General features: G+C 42.2%; 1 protein-coding gene and 1 long non-coding RNA gene across 2 annotated transcripts; one reads left to right on the forward strand and one right to left on the reverse strand.

Annotated features, from left to right (window-relative positions):
* Nucleotides 1-1,850: 1,850 nt before the first annotated feature.
* On the reverse strand, nt 1,851-19,611 carry LOC147220780 (uncharacterized). The gene is made up of 6 exons (XR_015107920.1): nt 19,474-19,611; nt 14,925-15,104; nt 14,683-14,791; nt 9,506-9,582; nt 2,880-2,978; nt 1,851-1,983 (listed from the first exon to the last, which is right to left on the reverse strand). It is a non-coding gene; the product is annotated as an uncharacterized LOC147220780 (long non-coding RNA).
* On the forward strand, nt 1,926-9,006 carry cd9r (CD9 molecule related). The gene is made up of 9 exons (XM_086170298.1): nt 1,926-2,049; nt 2,177-2,244; nt 3,332-3,437; nt 3,530-3,627; nt 4,313-4,387; nt 4,489-4,590; nt 4,676-4,771; nt 5,650-5,733; nt 8,588-9,006. The coding sequence occupies exons 2-9, from the start codon at nt 2,179-2,181 to the stop codon at nt 8,672-8,674; spliced, it is 714 nt and encodes a 237-aa protein (XP_086026424.1). The 5' UTR covers nt 1,926-2,049; nt 2,177-2,178; the 3' UTR covers nt 8,675-9,006.
* Nucleotides 19,612-20,044: the final 433 nt, after the last annotated feature.

Here is a 20,044-nt window from a genome sequence, read left to right on the forward strand (position 1 = left end):
GGCTTGACATTTAGGAGTTATGTTACTGCAGTTTTATTTTAGGATGCGGTTCCAGCAAGTGTTTCCTGACTGGGACAGACATTGAACATGTGACCTTTCAAACCAGTTGGACCAATTTGAGTCCCATTAAATGCACTAAACTAGCAGGTGGTGATACTACCTGAAATGGTAGATAAAAAACTAACATGAGGCGTCCGGACCAGATCTGGTTTGGCGGATTCACTGTGCAAAAACATTAATTCATTTGATCAATGTACAACTTAAGACTTGATTAAAGTGGTAATATTACATATTAATGATCGCTCCAGTTCCACATCTCACTTGATTGCATTGTTTTTGTATTCATTATTTGGTAATATATTGCATAGCATATTGTTGCATTTTTACCTTCTCCTGTATTTTTGTTTCCTACACTATGGATTAGCATTACAATTTGGTTTTGTTTTGAAATGTAATTGCAATAAAAGTCTATTCTATTCTCTTCTATTCTATTAGAATAGAATATTGGACTTACACTTTATTTTACACAATTACACTTTAAAGTAAAAGGCTAAAATGAAAAATACCAAAAACATCTTTCATAAACAGCTGACATGTAGACTGCAAAAATCAACTGCATAGAGAAAATCCTGGGCTACATCACCAATATCGGGTTAAGTTTTGTTTCACTGAAATCCCATATCCTGTGACGTAGGTGCCACTGGAATGCCCATCCTTCCTGTTCTCCGTCAGTCTAAACGGCTCGATTTCAACTGTTGGTTAGTCGCAGCAAGACATATACACATATAGAGGAACTCGGGTGGAACAGTAAGTCTACAGGGAGTGGAGATCAAGAAGGTGGAGGATTTTCAGGTACTTGGGGTCACCAGTCCAGAGCAACGAAAAGAGGTGAAGAGACGGAATGGGTGGAAAAAAGAGTCAGGGGCACTATGTGATAGAAGACTATCGGCCAGAATGAAAGGTGTGCAAGACAGTGGTGAGACCAACAATGCTGTAATGCCTAGAAACTGTTACGATGACGAAAAGACAGCAGGCAGAACTGGAGGTCGCAGAGATGAAGATGTTGAGGTTCTCTTTGGGCGTGACCAGGATGGATAGGATCTGGAATGAGTGTATCAGAGGAACGGCACATGTTAGATGTTTTGGAGAGAAGGTCCGAGAAGCCAGACTGAGATGGTTGGGTCATGTACAGAGGAGGGAGAGTGAATATATTGGTAGACGGATGCTGGAATTGGAGCTGCCAGGCAGGAGGTCTCGAGGAAGACAAAAGAGAAGATTTATGGACGTAGTGAGAGAGGATATGAAGGTAGTTGGTGTGAAAGAGGAGGATACAGAGAATAGGGTTACATGGAGAAAGTTGTTTCGCTGTGGCGACCCCTGAAGGGAAAAGCCGAAAGAAGAAGAAGGGAAACATGTTAGGATCAGGAATGAGGACATTATTGGACATGAAGCCAGACTGAGATGGTTGGGACATGGACAGAGAAGTTATGGTGAGTATATTGATAGAAGAATGCAAAAGTTGGAATTGCCAAGCGGGAGGCTGAGAGAAACACCAATGAGGAGATTTTTGGATGGAGTGCGAGAAGACTTGAAGTTAGTTGGTGTGGGAGAAGAGGATGCAGAGAACAGGGTGAGAAGGGGGAAGGGAGCAGCCTAACTGAAAAGCCACGCTATTGTCCAAACACACTTGTTTGGCATTACCGTGGTATGACTAGGTTGGAACCCTTGTAGTTCGCCAATGCACTCAACACGGCCTTCACAACCAAACACGATGTCGGTTTCCTGCAGCTGCTCAAACCCCGGGACAAGGAGTTGTCCAAGGTGGTCACCGGAAGGCACCCACTCTCGTTCCCCCCACCCCACTTAGCCGGCCTTCAACAGCGGACTCCGCCTGTCTGAGGTCGGCGGAGCAGAGGAGGAGCTTCACCGGAACAGAAAGCATCTGCCAGGACTGTTTCCGGCAGGAGATTCATTCCCAGGGCTCTGCAAGACAACAGAGGATCGTTAACGCTGACGCAGACGCACCGGGTATCGACGTCTTCTTCTCAGGTACGTTTTACTCTGTGTGCGTTTTTTTTTTTTTTTTTTTGTGAAAATACGCATTCAAATGAGAAAATTAAAGCAGTGAGGAGAACGCAAGTGAGCGCAGGGCTGATGTTGTGTTTCCCCTCCACAGTCATGGCTCTGGACGGATTTGGGGTCATTTGCAAATATATCATCTGCATCTTCAACGTGCTTTTCGCGGTACGTCCGACACGCGTGGGTTCCTGTGACGAGGTTTTTCCATGTGATCGGGGAGTCAAAAGACACATGTGGAAATAGATCTTCTAAAAGATATCTCACTGGACAAAACACCAAAATGAAACTAGATACAGTTACAGTTCAGTTTCGTTTCTCTGGAAACCCACCTCTCTCACCTCACCTGGACGTGACGTCACTTGTTGACTACTTTGAGATCAGAAAAAAAATCATATCACGTCTCCTGTAACAACCCAATTGTCTCTCTATTTACAATTCTTATTTATTGACAAAAGAATTTCCATAAATTTATCTTATCTTATAATAATAATAATGATTAATAATAATTATCTTATCTTATCTTATCTTATCTTATCTTATCTTATCTTTTTCTTATCTTATCTTATCTTATCTTATCTTATCTTATCCAGAAAGAAAGAATAGTGGTGCAAATCTCCATATTTCCATATGTGTATCTCCATGTTTATACATTTATTATTTGCATACACACAAAGACGCACACATTTTCTAATAAGAGGAAGGAAGTTTCAGTGGCATCTGTATTTCACAAAAAACAGTGATCTTTTCAATAAAACGGAAGTTTGTTTACGTCAAAAACAAACTGCAGTGTAAACTATTACCGCTCAGGCGTTGAATTCCTGGTAGGGGATGAGATTATTGTTTGTTGAGAAGCTTTGAGCTCAGTCTCTGCACATCTTGAAGTCATTATCTGGCTGTGTCTGTCATTTGAAAAGAGAATAGAAAAATAGAACATTTCATTCTTCATCCCACAATGGAGATATAGTTTCAAATACAGCAGAAAGTGGATGGTATATTAAAGGTAGTTAATAACATGCAGCTATAAGATATATAAATTCTAAAAATATAATATAAAATGAAAAAGAAAAAATAAACGCAAACAATATAAAATTTGTATAAACACATGCAAAAATGTATAACTCGCAGGGTACAATAATGCTTACAGGAGCAACCCCAATGGGTGAATAGATGTTTAAAGTTCAGCGGGTGAGTGAGTAAATGAATCTGGTGTTTAAATTTGAGCTTTTTTAATTCCTCTTTCTCCATTTGGCAGCTGCTGGGCATAGCGTTTCTGGGCCTCGGCCTGTGGCTGAGATTCAGTCCAAACACCAGAGAGATTTTTGAAATAGATGGTTTAAACAACAGTGTGTTTGTAATTGGTGAGTCTGTATTTTTACTGAAATTCTGCCAATGTTTTTGTTTCTGTTTTTCTATTTCACAATGACAAAGACTTGCTGTCTTTTCCTCGCAGGTGTGACTGTGCTGATGGTGCTCGGCACAGTGATGCTGATCACTGTTTCTTTCGGAGATATCGGTGCTTGCAGTGAGAAGTTATGGGCTCTGCAAGTGGTGAGTCTGTTTGCTAGGTACCGTGTCCCGTAATTTCTGTCATGTGAAAACCAAGTTGTTTTTCTTAAATCTTCTTGCCCAAGTTCAGCAGCATGAACATTATATGAAAAATGTGGAATTACATACAGCGTATTAGGTGGAATTTCTGGCTAAACCACTGATATTGATGGAAGCGTGTCCCTCCATCCAGCAACAGACAGAGAAAGTCTATAATGCTAATGTTGATTTTGGTGTAACCTATAGAGTTTAGACCAATTTTGTGATTTTAAATCCAAGAAACCAGCTACTGTAGCATTTCAATGGAATCTTAGCAGTTATTTATGCCACCCATCCATTACTGTGGCATTTTGCCATTTTTTAAATATATATATGTGTGTGTGTGTATATATATGTGTGTGTATATATATATATATATATATATATAGAGAGAGAGAGAGAGAGAGAGAGAGAGAGAGAGAGAGAGAGAGAGACAATTATATATATATAGACAAATATATAAGACAATTCATATTTCATTGTATTTCTTATTCTTCCTCCTTTCTACTATTATCTATTACTGTTATGTTTTTTTTACTTGAAACTCATGCACAACAATTTCCTTCGGGATTAATAAAGTTGTTCTCATCTCATCTCATCTCATCTCATCTCATCTCATCTCATCTCATCTCATCGTCTCTTCTCACAGTTCGTTTTCTTTTTGAGCTTCCTGACCATGATGGAAATTTCTCTCGGAATCATATCATACGTCCTGCGTGAGAAGGTAAATCGAGGGAGACTGAATAATTAGTACAGGACCAGAAAAAAATGCTTTTGAAAAGTCAAAAATGTCAACACCGACAATGTTCTTTGTCTACTCTTCAGACTGGGAAATATGTGGGAGAATTCTACGCTGATCTTTATGGTTTGTACATCTTGAGCAAAGACCCGGGCATCACCGCCACCCTCACTTTTGTTCATAATGCGGTGAGCAGCCAGTAAATTGGATTGGAAAACATGTTTTTGGTAACACAAACATGACCAGTTGTAAGCGTGTCCTTCTGCTCCGTAGCTGCACTGCTGCGGCGTGACCGGGATCCCCATTTTGGACTTCGCCAAAAAAACCTGCCCAAAACCGGATGGTTTTCTCGAGAAAATTGTCATGCCTGTAAGTTTGTCCTTGGATTTTCCAGGTTTTCCTGACAAATCTGATAGTTCCTATTCATTTTTGTCTCCATCCCGTCCCTTCATCATGCTACGTTTAGTGTTTGATTCACAACAACTGTGTTGTTCTCATCATCCGTCCTCTTTGTGGTACATAGTGTGAGCGTGTCTTATTTTGACCTCAGCCTCACCCTCTCGTATATTTCTCCTGACCCCGGTTTCCTCCCTTCCAGTCCCCTCTAACTGTTCCATATCACCCTCAGGCTCTGAATACCTTGCTTGTTCTTTTTTTTTCTTCTCATACAATTTTAGGACTCAGCTCGCTCTCTCCTCCCCGAGCGGCTTATTCCTTTGCAGACAGCTCGCACTCTGTAAACGTGTGAACCCTCTTTGCACAGAGTTTTAAATGACACCCACAAAAACAAGGGTCTCTTTCTGTGAAGTTTCACGCCACTCTCAGAGCAGATTTTTTTTCCACAACAGTGCTGTCTTTGAATGTCGGGACAATGAAGCAACAAATGTGGTTGTATCTACCGTATTTAATTCTTTTTATTATCAAGCCTGCTGTTTGAGTCAAAATCAGCATGTTTGATACTGTGCTGTCAGACTTCGACTGAGATAGAAAAAAGAAGTCGTCTGTTTGTTATCATCACATTAATCCGTGACTCATTTTTACCCATTGTTAAACAATGCTAATTTGAAACCTGCTTCAGTTTATCAAAAATCTTTTCAACATAGATCAATGAATCAATGTATATTTTTTTATTTAAAGACGTACTACAGGTATTACATGACTCTTCATGATGACAGGGAGAAACGGAAGTGAATGGCGATACTGCCAGTGCTGGAGGAAGGCACATCACTGGTGTTTTTGTTTTACAGAACTGTCCTGGAATCATCTTAAACCTCTTTGAGAGCAAGGCATCACTGATGCTGGGATTGTTCCTCGGATTCGGAGGCACTATGGTAGGAAAATCTGACGTTCTTTACATTTTTTCAAATTGACTGCTACATTCTTAATCCCAACAGTCAGATTGTCCACCACCTTCAATGGTTCACCCAAAAGACTGAATCCAGTTGTAAAACAAACTGAATCTAAGTACAGTATAATCTACATTCTTTACTACATGTGTGAGTAAAAGACTGAAAGTGTAAGTCATGATCGGGGGCTCAAGTGTTAATAAATAAATTTGAGAGCAAAAAAGGAAATTGTAATAGGAGGTTGTAACATTGCAACAGAAAACGCCGTTGTCAGCTTGGGTCCTAATTGGCCATTTCAATATTTATAACACCTACTCCAATACATTCAGAATGTAGTTTCGTATTATTTAAAAACCGAGATTAAAAAACAAAAAAAAGAGTCATTGTACCAAAAACCTAATCTACAGTATAATACTCTGAGGTTTAAAACGTACCACAAAATGGCTCTAACTGGTGGAGGGGGTTGTAATGGGTTTACTGAGATGCACAGAAACTACTCATAGTGCTTTTAATTGCATCGGGTAATAAAGAAAGCTATTAAACCGAAATTGATCTGAATCAAATCGAATTGAAAAAACTGACCCCAAATTCTATAGAATGGGATAACAAGAAGACAATCAGCGGGGGTTGATGTCTTCAGAAGTAAAGAGAGCTGACATGATATGAGTTTATGCTTCTTCAAATCCATTATTGTGGGATTTTGTGCACAGAAATCCTTCACTTGTTGCTACGCATTATTTGGGGAATGTATTTTACAATGAGGTCTAACATCAACTTCATCATCGAACCATCGTTTACCTGGGGTCGGGTCAGCGTGCCGGCAGACCGAGTAGGACGACATTGGCGTCGCTGTCGCGAACGACCAACTCGAGCTCCTCCTGGTGAGGCTACGGTGCGCCGATCCTCCTGTCCGGTTTACGCTCTCTTTTACCGTCACTCGTAAATCCAAGACCTCAATATACTTCTGCTCCTTCACTTGAGGCAGTTCCTCACTTCCAACCGGAACGGGCGAGCAAACAGTTTCTAGGCCGGAACCCTCCAGATCCAAAACTGAGAACACGGAGGAGCAACGGTTCTGTTCTGAGCTTGCCCTGGACGTCTTTGCGCTTCATCCAGCCGCCCTGCAGTGGAACCTCGGACACAACGCAACTCCTCGTGCAGAGGTCCAATAACACAGTTCAGGTTTATATAGGTGTTTGCTCCCAATAATGTCTCCCAGCAGAACAATGGAGTCACCATATGGCACCCTAGCCCTGACACCGCCTAACAACACCATGAAAGGTGGATCCTCTTTGCCCTATAAACACAAACTATCTGAGGTGATTCAGGAGGCGACTTCTCATCCAGCTTCAAAATCCCCCATCACACTAGCACACCACTTGATGCATTTCACCACGTGCAAGTCAAGAACCGTAGAGTTTGGCACCAATCTCCAGGAGTCCAGAGCCACTGGACTTCCAGAGCTAACGCTGTACATAGAGGAGACGCCACCTGTTTCTAGATGAATCTTCTTGAACTCTAAGACCAGCTCTGGCTCCTTCACAGCCAGTTAACTATCCAGGCCCCAAAAACTCGTTCATATTTTGCCCTTAGTTTCAACAATATCAGAGGCAGTTCCGGATACTGGAATGTGCACTATAAACTCTGGGGCTTATTTATATTCATTTATATTTATATTAGGTAAGAAAATCAGAGGTTGTAATCATTTACAAATGAAATATGATTCCTTCAAAAAAAATAGGTCAAAATTATCAAGTAAAAAATTACAATAATGAAAAGTTGAGGATGCCCTTTTAAATGGCAACAGGATTCCAAAATCCCACTTTTTTCAGCTCGGTTACCTTTTCAATGCACCGTGGCATTTTCTGATTCTTGGGCCTCATTTCACATTTCAGTCTCTTTCTGACACTGGTAGCTTTGCGGTTGTAGACACAGGCAAAATATTCAAAAAGCTCTCATGGGCCTGACGGTCACATCTGGCAGTGAGAATTTGAGATTTTTGTCTAAGTTTTTAATACTAAGTTTTTGAATTACTTTATTTGGTTGCATTTTGGTAATGGTTTACACTCAAAGATACTATACTATTTCTGTTTTTGTAGAGAAAATTACTTTATTACTGTTTCCTTAATGTAAGGTAAAAATTGTTGATGAATTTTGGTTGATAAGTTGTTACTTATGCCTGAAATTAGTTTTTTCGAATTTGATAGATGACGTGTAAGTGATTATATGAATAATGTAATATAATATAACATAATATAATATAATATAATATAATATAATATAATATAATATAATATAATATAATATAATAATCCAGACTTTATTCAGCTCTTTAACTATAGCTTTGCCTTTAACTGATGTCTATCCAGTTACCTACAATTCTCAATGCTTGCTTACCATCTTTATAGAATTCAGCAGTCTTATGAGTAAACTTTAATTCTTGAATCTTTTTAGCCCTGTTCAGCTTTAAGCCCTGATCATTAATCCCAATATCTCCAAACTTCTGACATATAAATCTGCAAACACATACCTGAACAGTGACACTGTTTAAGTGCAGAGTTTTTGTGATGGTGACGTGGAAGACTATAAAACAACGTTTGTTGTTTTATAGGCTTTTTATTGGATTTCAGTCTAGATTTCATTTTTAATTTCCTTACTATGCAAAGTAGGTCGGGGTATTGGATCTCTGCATGTTAACTGGTGATCGTATGCTTCATCAGAACAACTCAGATGGCGTCGACCGAAGTGATTCAGAGCTACTTCCGTACTTCATTTGCCTTCGTTTTCATACTGCACCTGCCGTTTCATTTGGTTCCACACCCTTCTGTCCCTAAAACAGATTGCTGCCATCGTGTGCGGATGTATCCTGGGAAAGCAGATTAAGGAGAGACGCCAGAACATCCCATTCAGTCCGACTGTTTACTAAGAAATCTTGGAATTTGCCCACTCTCTCATCTCCCTTCACACCATTCCTGGACTTCAGCCTGAGCTGGAAAAAGAGTTGATGCTAAATTTTATTTTCATATTTGAGAAAGTTTGCTATGTGGATATTTTTATTTCTTTTTTTTACTCTGTATCAATAAGGATCGTCATCATGCTGTTATTAAACACCGCAGTGCTTCTGGGTTAACAGTTCCATGTTTCAAATATTCAAGGCCGTCTTCTTTGTAGTGTAGGCATCGCTTCAATAGAAGTTTTCCATTTCGATAGTAAATATCCTGCTGATTGCCATCGTGCAAAGTTGTTTGTGTCATTTTTCATGCTTACAAATTGAAAGGTTGTTTTTACTTGTTTCTCACACACTTCAGTCCACTAATAATGAGCTATTGAGAAATATCTGCAGTCCACCGGCGACTGATCCAGGGTGAACCCCGCCTCGGCCAAATGACATCCCTGCGACCCTTAGTGTAGGAAAATCTGTAGATAATGAATGAATATTACGATATATCTTCGGCACCCCCAAACCACAGTTGATAAGCCTACAATTATAGCAGAGAGTCTATCGGAGCTGCCATTGATGAGAGACGGGGTTCACCCTGGCTTGGTTGGCAGTCCATCACACATCCACCTATAGAGACAAACAGCAATTCATTCATTTGTCATGTCTGGGCACTTTAGGTCTCCAGTGAACCTACTACATGCTTTTGGACTGTGAGAGGAAGTCAGATTTGGTGGGGAACATGCAATTGCACAAAAAATTGCGCCAGCCGTTGTCAATTACAAATATTCTTATTTTGTCCTTAATAAAAGCATTCACCTTGGAGCACGTTGCTGCATTGTGAGAAACCCAGTCGGCAGAGTTCTCACGATCCCAGGGACACAGCGATTTGTTCCCTATGAGAAAAAGAGGAAGAAAAAAGTGAACTTTTCATTGTGATAAAATTAGATTTTGCTGTGTTAAAAGAAAACTAGGGCTGAAGGTGATAAGCCTTGATCTGCGGAACTGGAAATAAAACTAATTGCAATTTAGAAGTGGAAAGCACTCAATACAACATGACTCGAGATGAATACATATAGTTAAACATATGATAACTTGCAGTCTTGTGTTGTTCAATGTTGGTCCTACTTCCTACTAAAATGTCTGGATTGAATCAAAAACGAGATTGAAGTGAAGGCTCTCATCTGAGATTATTTTCTTTTTTTGAATACCGAATGGAAAAACCCAAGAGCAGGACCCTCAACACAAACACTTCAGCCAAACTTTTCTTCCTCAGAAACCAAAGAACTTTCTTTTTCTCCTCTGGAAAGTGTTCTTTTGTCAGATGCGTGTTGAGAAGATTTGCCCGAGGACGGATATTAAAAAAAAAAAAAAAACTCAGAAAGTAACAAAAAGGAAACTGCAGTCAAAGCTGAAATAATACAGAGGCGAAGCATAGCTGTGGAAGAGGAGTGGAAGCAAAGAAAGACTGCGGTTTGAAAATTGTGGACAAATAATAAAACTCCTTTCTTTTTCCTTTCAGCTTGTCCCTTCAGAGGTCGCCACGGGGAATCAACCATCTCCATCTAACCTTATTCTCTGTATCCTTCTCTCACACCAAGTAACCTCATATCCTCTCTCACGATGTCCATAAATCTCTCTGTTCTTCTTCTAGACCTCCTGCCTGGCAGCTCCAATTCCGGCATCCATCCATCCATCTTCTTCCGCTTCTCTATCCGAGCTGTCAGCGGGCCAGAGGCGAGGTACACCCTGGACTGCCCGTCGGTCAGTCGGTGCGATTTTCCCAATTTTTTCCAATTAACCTGCATGTTTTTGGGCTGTGGGAGGAAACCAACACAAACATGGGGAGAACATGCCATCTGCCACAAACTCCAAAAAGCAAAGTCCCCTAGTCAGAATCAAACCGGGGTCCTTTGCGCTGTGAAGCACAAACCACTGCACCGTTGCGCCGCCCCAATTCAAGCATCCGTCTACCAATATATTCACCCTCCCTCCTCTGTGCATGACTCAACCATCTCAGTCTGGCTTCTCTGACCTTCTCTCCAAAACATTTAACATGTGCCGTCCCTCTGATAGACTCACTCCTGATCCTATCCATCCTGGTCACTCCCAAAGAAAACCTCAACATCTTCATCTCCGCGACCTCTAGTTCTGCCTCCTGTCTTTTCGTCATTGTAACAGTTTCTAGTCCATACAGCATCGCTGCTCTCACCACTGTTTTGTCCACCTTTCCTTCCATTCTGGCGGGTAGCCTTCTCTCGAAAAAATAACCCCCCAAAATTTGTCCCCAGAGTGTGTGGATCCAATCAGAGAGGGAATCGGAGCGGAACCCTCCCCATTTTGGTGCCATGAAGTCAGGACACGAAGGTGTGAATTACGTTTTCCCAGCCTTTTCAGACATTCTTCTTCTTCTTCTTCTTCTTCTTCTTCTTCTTCTTCTTCTTCTTCTTCTTCTTCTTCTTCTTCTTCCTCTTCTTCTTCTTCTGGCTTTTCAGGGGTGGCCACAGCTTATCAACCTTCTCCATCTAAAACTATCCTCCGTATCCTCGTCTCTCACACCAACTACCTTCATATCCTCTCTCACTGCTTCCACAAATCTTCTCGTCTTCTCTCTCTGCTTCCAAACACACCTTCCTCCTCTCCTTCTTTGACCTACAGTAGCCCCGTTTCCATTGGTTTCCTGTAGGTCATCGGTACCAATGGCGGTGGTTATTTAACTCGGCCCACGACCGATCCGGTATGATCTGGTTATAAGTTTGATTTGCATGTTTGGTTTTTGGCAAAAGTTTCATGCCGGTTGCCCTTCCTGACGCAACCCTCTGCATTTATCCGGCTTGGAAGGGAGACACCGGCCGCTGACGCCCTGAGGATGCCTTCCTTTTCAGACATTATCCATACTTGAATTAACATTGTAAGAGTCGTGGATAAACTAAGGAGTTCCTAAGCACTGTTTTTTCTGTTCTAATCAACAAGTACTTAATGTGTTTGGTTGTATTTTTCCTACTTAATAACTAATCAGTTCCATGTTTTTTTTATTTTAGTACGTATCCACTTTTTGTACTTATCCCAAAGTATAATCAAGCTGTGTTATAGCAGAGTAACTATACACACATCTTTTTGTGTTAAAGCAGGTGCTCGCGTCCCCTTTAACGGCAGATAAGCAACTTGGTGTAAAAACATTTGGCTTGAGCGTGGATTTATCCGCAACTTTTGCACTGAACCTTCCGCCAGTGGCTTTAGGGCTGCAGTTGCATCACTTTTGGGGAACATGGTGAAAATGAGCCTCTGGCTGGATTTGAGTCACTAACAGTTAACTGCCATTTTTATAACCCAAACCGGTTTCATCTAGCTGGATTCTTTTGATTGTGTTAGTTGCCAGTTAGAAATGTTTTATACCGATTGGAAGTAAACCAAGAGTGAGTCACCCAGTGAAGAAATAATGCTCCATAATCTTGGCTAAGTTGCAAACAAAAGGTCTAAGAACAGTAAACTCAGAAGAATACTAGTAGCTAACCATTAAACACACCGGATTAAATGTAACCTTCTGACTCGAGAAGAGAAGCGACAGAGGAGGGCGCCGCCGCTGCTGCTGCTGCGGAAACGATAACTTGAAAAATCTTGACTTCACACTTGAGAGACTGGATGAACAATCTTGGGATCATAAATTTAAGCTTGTAGTTTATCTTTCCGCTGGTGATGAAAGGGGAGTTACGTTAACATTTCACCACCGGCTGTCTCCTCAGAGGACCTCTGACCTCTGACAGGTCGAAGCCAGGATCCCAGAAGAAGTTTCGATTTGGCGAGGAATCATTGAATCATATCACGGATTCTCTCAGAGAATAGATTTTTTTTTCCCTCCTTAGGGCTCCACCTGCTTTATAATAACTTTATTACAGCTTTCTAAAAACATTGACGCTAAACATGAAAATATTTTATTTGCCTTTCTATCCAGTGGATGGCGCCATCCATTTATCCATCCACCATGCTGGCTGACTGACAGAGAAGAATTTGACCTTTTCCCCCCTTTTTCGATTCCCAAGCCTCTGTCCGAACCCCTCATTAGATTAATTAGTGTAACGCGTGAGTTGTTTTATTTGTATATTCATCTGTTTGCCTTTTTTTTACCTTAAGATTTTCAAATTAACCAAGATGCCTTGTTCGCTGTCAGCATTCTCCTCAAATGATCCAAACTCAAAACCATTGTACCGCAGATCTGAAAACCAAGATCCTCCATCCACGAATAAGGTTAATGGTGGACACCATGGATATCGTATTTTGAATAAACAACATCGCTGTTAATGACTCAGCTCAGTTGTAATCGGCAGACAAGATGTTTCCAAGTGAAGCGAAAAAAAAAAAAAAGGCTTGGTCGTTTTCTTCCTGCAAATAAAAGCTCCCCGTCAGCTTTTGTTCCCAGAGCAAGGTGAGATATGTTTATATATGTGTGTGTGTGTGTGTCTTCTGGAATCCAGTGAATCACACCCTCCCACAATTGAACGATTTGATAACACAAAATACTTTTCATGAGGAGGTTTTGAAGCTGTCTGTGTGTGTGTGTGTGTGTGTGTGTGTGACTGCGTTGGGGGGTAAATTAATGATGGGCGCGGCGGTGGATGAGTCATATTTGGAGTTGCCTAGCTACGGCCTTAAGTTGTTTTCTTTAGCCACAGAGCGAGAGTACAGCACGCATGTCTGGATTTCATTGAGAGAGCGAGGCGTTGAGCGGGCGTGACGGGGGCCGGGGAGGCGGGCGGACGCCGGACTGGAAAGCAGTAGGAGGAGACACGTTCCCAAAAGGGACAAGAAATCATGTGTGGAGTTGTATGTAGATATGACTAAGGGGGAGGAGGGTGGAGAACTCAGGGTGAAGGAAGTAAACCTCTGAGTTGTAACCATGGAAACAGCACAGCTCGATTAAATGCGAGGAATTGTTTTGTTATTTTTTCCCTGAATGTAAACGGCGGCAGGGGCACCGTGACTCGTGCGTACAATATTTCCCTCTCTGGAAAGCGGTTTCCATCTTCTGCGAGTAAAGGTTTCCGTCCGCCGAAGCCGATCCATCATCTCTGCCTGCAGGAAGGCGTCTGAAGCTCAGAGCAGAAGCCCGCCGTCAGGACACATGCAAATGCTGAGCTGGATGCAAATTCTCTTAGTTCCACGGTTAGCACATTGCCTGCTGGCTTTATTTGACTCTTGTGCACGGACGGCTCTTTCCAAATTAATATCTGTTACCCGCCATATTTTTCAATCTAAAAATACTTGTCGGATTCAGGTTTGTGAAGGGTGTAATAGTGTTTTGAATGAGGGGGAGGGACCGTTCTACACCTGCTCTTTGATTCCAGCCTTGGACTTTGCTTTGCGTTATGCCCACCGCACGGAAAAAAAAAAAAAATCTCATTTCTTTTGTTTAGCTATCAAATAAAGAGAAACACAAACCCGGCCTTGCCCTTCCTCTCTTTCCCGCTGACACCCTGTTATGTATGTCAACAGCGGAACATTTACGCGTGTTAAGAGAATGTCCTCTGTCCTCTCACTGATGCCATGAGGCCGGTTTGACTTTTAATAACTCGAGGAAACAGAGTGACGGATGCATCTGTTGCATGTGTTTTCACCACTTACTGCACTGCTGCGGGTCTAGAGCAAATTCTATTACAATTATTAGATAGGCCTACAATTAATAACAGCGCAAATTTGAGGTGAAATGAATTGTTTCATGTCTCCAGTTTTGAAGACACCATTAAAGCTACAGAAAAAAATATATAATTTAAGAAACAATAAAAATGAAATAATGTTTATGAATATAATCTGTTATGAAGCAAAAAAAAAAACAAGTGTGCAAGCTAAATAAACGATTAACACGTGAAAATCTGTTAAATTCGATGAAACAAGATACTTATATACATTTTACTCCCTTGTATTAATATTACTTTGGTACCTAATTTTTGCTGAACATATGTTAAAAAGAGACTTTTGTGAGACTTCCTGAGGGAACATACCTTGACAGAACACGTGAGGAACATGTGTGTGGGGCGAGGTGGGGAGGGTGTTTCAGAGTGTGTCACACTGATGTACCTGCCAGGTAACCTGTCATGAAAACCAGCTCGACTGCAATGGAAGCAGAAATAAGGGGGTGATAGAGTTTACAGCGTTGTGCAAGTCAAAAGCAAAACGACTCTGGTTGGGGTATCACCTGCGTCTCTGATAAACGCACACCAAAATTAAAAGTTTAACAAGTTACCCTTGCAAAGTCTTCGGTCCGATGAAAGATACTTTCAAGTTCGGCGTTGTCATCAAAAGGCAGGGTGTGACATTGCGCAAGGTGCTGCGGCATCTCTGCACTAGCATTGTACGCGCAGCGACAGAAGTCCTCCCTGGTTTCACACAGTTGGATTCGAATAGTCCCTCGTGAGACTCCTAACTGAGAGACAAATAAATCTTATATGATAATATTCCCTTCGACGGGCCTTGTTTATTCTCCTCTTGACTGCCAAAGACATGAATGCCCAACATTAGTATCAGAAAACGTGCACTGCAGGGCAGTAACAGAAAGTTGCAACACTGAAACTGGATGCATACAAAAATACAAAGGGTGGATGTTAGAACCGTCCCCTTTGCCAAAAATCAATTCATGCATCCAATCATTCATGCATGCTTATGTTTCTCTGCAGAACACTCACTATGAATCATTTGTGGGAAAACAGAGAAACTGGCTTGCAAAAAATAAACAGATTTTTGGGTATCAAAAACATGTATTAGTAGTAGTAGTAGGAGTACTAGTAGTACTAGCAGTAGTAGTAAAATGGATCCTAGGTGCCATGCAGGAATAATTGAGTTCTTTTAAGCAATTTCCCCCTGGGGGCTCAATAAAGTATTCTGATTCTGATTTCAAATCCATAACATCTACCGGTGAGGCTGTTCAAACTAGGGTTTGTATGACCCTCAGATTTCACTCTGAAATGACCAGGACATGAAATTCATCTGTCTTTTGACACCCAAAGTTCGATTGTTGTTGTCTGGGCTCAGTCTCAGATGCTTCTAATCTGTGACTCTTTGTTTCTATCTGCATTCTTCTTTTTTGTTGGTCCTAGAAGTTACTCACACCTTCAAATTTGGATCCATCTTTCTGAAATGCCTGAAGCTGTGACACCTGGTCTGCAGTTCCCCTGGACTAAAAGGATGTGATGAGAGGCGTGGAAGGGATCCGTGTAATGAGAGGTTTGCCCTGGGAGCGATGAGGGGCTCCCATTACCCTGAGGATAAACAATGATGGGCCGGCGGGCGCATGCAGAGGCTCAGGTCCACCGAGACTCTGCCCTGCTTGAGTCCACGTTTAACTAACTTGTGTACACCAAGTGAATTGTTTCTTTTTTCCACTTTCCGTGTCCCGTTCGGATCCCTCCCCGCCTCCGTGCCGACTCAGGCGCCCTCTCTTTTGGCGATAATGTTTCCACCGACGGGCGTGAGAGGCCCGAGCAGAGCGCAACGCGTGACGGGATTCTCTCCGAGCGCGTACTGGATCTGGTGCGTCAAGAGGAGCATTCAGTCAGAATGACAGGACATGATGGTCATCAAGAGCTCTGTTTCTCAGCAGGGAAACAAGTGGCTTGTGGTGCGTCGGTGCAAGAAAGAAAGCCTCTTCAGACCAGATGAGAACAGAAACCGCTGCACAATCCAGTCAGCGACTGCAACTCTGTTTCATGGGGTGCGAATTAGCGGCAACTGGATCCTGATGAAGTGACTCAGAGGCTCGAGCGCCCCCCCCCCCCCCCCCCGCCTCCCCCAGCGTGACTGGTCTCTGTGATATGTGGCAAAAATTTTACCCGCATAAATAACAACGCCTGAAAATATTTTAAAATCGCTCGCACACTCAGGCTCGTGTTGATTTTTCTCAAGTTTGTCTCGATGCGCCGGGATCGCGTGCCCCAGGAATGCGTCCTATTTCACAGCTGGCTGGCAAGTCAGCATCTGCAGAAGATCCCAAGATGAGGATCTCATCCGCATGATGAAGGGCGGCTCCTTTCACTCCCGCTAGCGTCCCTGCGAGACATTTCTAGAAGTGTTCTCCGGACATCTCCAGAAAGAAGTGATCAATGTGGTGTGCCAGCGGGACCACCATCAGATTCCAGTCTTTGGTTTTATACATCTTAAGAATCTTAGCTTGGGTTTCGTCAAGAGCAGAAAGAATGTAGCAAGACATTGACACATGCAGATTCTGTTCCTTTGATTAACAGCTACAACCAACCCGGTCTGCTAAATGAGTTTTCACCCCACCCAGCGCTCTGACTTCTCCAGTAGCATTGTTAGACCAGGCCCTTTGTGTGTCCTTGTTTCTTGAACTCACTGAAATGTCCAGGTTTGTTGCCATGTGTCAGTTAGTATTTTGGAGGACCCAGACGTCGCCTTGTTGCCAGCCCCAGGGTTGTTTCTTGCCTAGTCGCTTTCAGTGTTTTCTCAGAATTTTTGCGGAGACACTTCCGAGAAAAAGAGCCACCTTTACTCGTCTTGCTTTAAAACACGGCATTTCACTGGCTCAAACCCCACCCACCTACCCTGGAACAGTGGCGTCAGAGGCTTAAGGATGTAAACTGCACTGAACACATAACAGCAAACTAACAACTTCAGACAGACCTATATCTTGACAAATGGGCACCCATTAGAAAATATTTGGAGAGTTGAAGATATTATCACTATTTGACTGAGTTAGATGGTTTTTTTTGTTTGTTTGTTTTTGTGTTTTTTTTTTTTTATTTATTTCTATTTATTTATTTATTTATTTATTTATTTATTTATTTATTTTATTTTTCGCTTTGCTAGTGAGGAAATAAGTGACCTATAAAGAATATTGTATAATGTGTATCTTGTTATGAGGTTTTGTAAGAATGTGTGTGACTCTGTTAAGGAACCTGTTATAATAAATGTTCAAAAAAAAAACAAAAAACATGGCATTTCCTGTACCAAGCGTTGAGCCCGGCAAGAAACAAGGCCTGCGTTTTGCCACATCGGCAACAGATGTTATCTCCTTTCAATAAACAATTTTTGAACCATCTGCGGTCCTATTTTTTTTTTCCTTGAATTACACAACATATACATTTGCCTCTTTCCGGTCCGCCTGAGTCTGGTTGTTGTTTCTCTATAATTTTAATTTTTCTCGCGTTTGGTGCAGCTACAGGTATTGGTGCACTGCCAAAGATCAAACAATCAGCTGGTTGAACTAGTTCTTGGCATCTTTTATCGAACAAAGTCTTTGCTTATATTTGACATTATGCGTGCGGACGATGAATTGGTCAAAAGCCTCTTTTCATATCTTTAATTTCATGTTATTCTGCAGGACCTGGCACACTGAGGCTATAAGCTTTATCACCCCAAAATAAAAACACCAGAACACCACACCATAGCATATCAGGCCATACGTTTCAGAAAAAACTCAGGAAGGGTTTTCAACAAACACCAAATACCAGAGCACGTCAAACCTCACGGTACCCTGAGGGAAAGACTGGTGCATCGAGGACAAAACACCCAGGCACAAGATCCAAAATGTGGTGTAACCTGTGATGACATCTGCATTGGTGAGACAAAACCACCTCTGCGCTAACAGATGGCTCAACACAGGAGAGGCACGACTTCAGGAAAGAACTCCAGGCTCCACCTGCACCTGAGAGATAAAAATACGGCAACTCTGACCAGAGAAGCCAGATCGTTCGAGGGAGGAGTCTTTGTAAAAACACGGAAAAACAATCTCTTGCCTATATATTGGGCTGTAACGGGATCCTTCCCAAGACAGATTAGCTCACATGGACCCACTCACATGGTTCCCCCTGCGCCCTCCAAACCACCAGACCTCTGCAACGACCGCCTGAGCTTCAGTCCATGTGATCCAAAATTTGTGGTACACCTTTTCAAATTTTATTCCAGATATGTCCCCGGAAGGCGCACCTTTGTTCCCAACTGACGACACCCCCATTAACGCAACAACCCGCTTCAACCTAGTTTCTGCAAAACAACTCTACCATTTACATAACAAGCCATCGCGACTTAAACCAGCCCTCCAACCCTGGGAGCTATATTCGGAAACTTCCCGCAGTCCATGTGAACCGAAGACGCCTCTCGGATGAGAGGTGAAATGTCCTCGAGGGAAGAAATTCAAGTCCAGTTGCCGCAAGAAGAGGATTTTGCAAAGAATTAACCGATCTGGACGACAGGGAACCTCTACAGACATTATCATCTTTTGTTGCAAACTAGGGAATTTACAGGATTTCCTGTGCTGCCTCCTGGTAGCTGGCACTTTGCTGCCTGCCTTTTCCCCCGGTCACATTTCAATCTGCAAAAATGTGGTCAACTTTGTTTATCTTGATAAGTTAAATTCTAAATGCAAGACCAAATCACACCAGCAGGGTGTCTCTTTGATTTTGAAAAACATTACACAGGAGTGGGGATCTGCTCCTTCTTCGATGCCCTCCCTTCAAGCGGTCATAAATTCTATCATCGTTTCCGACATTTCAAGACGAGACATATTAAGGTTATGCAAACGGTGGACGAGAAACATGTCCTTGGGCAGAATTGAGTGAACTTATCCAACTCTTCCCTGCCGACGCCTGAACTCAAATCACCTTTTCCATATCCATCAATATAAACGTATACTCACTAACATGCATGACTTTGGCATCTCTACATCAGGCAATATGTGCAACATAATGGAATTGTGATGTTTCTGGCATTAACACCTGCACACGTGATAGCTAATGTTCCTCTATCTACAGTCTGAGCGAACAAAGCACCGAATGTCTCACCTCCGGGTTTTTGAAAAGCACATAAGTCCTGTAGTTAAACATAACGATGACTGAGTGATCAGAAAGTCACGGTGGCTGCTTGCGCATACAACACTTGGCATCGGGGACAATTCCGCAACTGTTTCAAACGATCCTTCGTGGGTCTTGTTTTTCCGGTGTCGATCAGGAAAACCGGCACGACAAAGAGCCTATTGTTGAGCAAGCTGCCCATTGGTTGTCTGCAGCGCTTCGAGAGTCATGTGATTCATTGACTTGGGCTCAGATCTAAAATATATGGTACGGCCGATCCTCTGCCATGCCCCTCGCTACAAACAGTGGTGAGAATTCTTACTTTGAAACTAAATGATCGATGACAGACGGGTGACTCAGAACATTCCTCTCGAGAACTTAGCGGTAACTGAAAAAAAAGGCTTTCGTTATTGCGTAACTCGACTGGTGCTGTGTCCCGCTGCCGCTTAAATTTGGTTAATACAATTAAAAGGAAAGGTCTGCAGCAGAGGTGGAGAAAAAAAAACATCCTCTCGCTTCCCTTAACAAGCAAAGCGGAGGAATTCGGGACAGAATCAGGTGC

The sequence above is a fragment of the Fistularia commersonii genome, chromosome 23 (genome assembly GCF_037954325.1).
Source record: "Fistularia commersonii isolate RoL2024-O1a breed Wild chromosome 23, RoL_Fcom_v1.0, whole genome shotgun sequence".
In the NCBI taxonomy this organism is placed as follows: domain Eukaryota; kingdom Metazoa; phylum Chordata; class Actinopteri; order Syngnathiformes; family Fistulariidae; genus Fistularia; species Fistularia commersonii.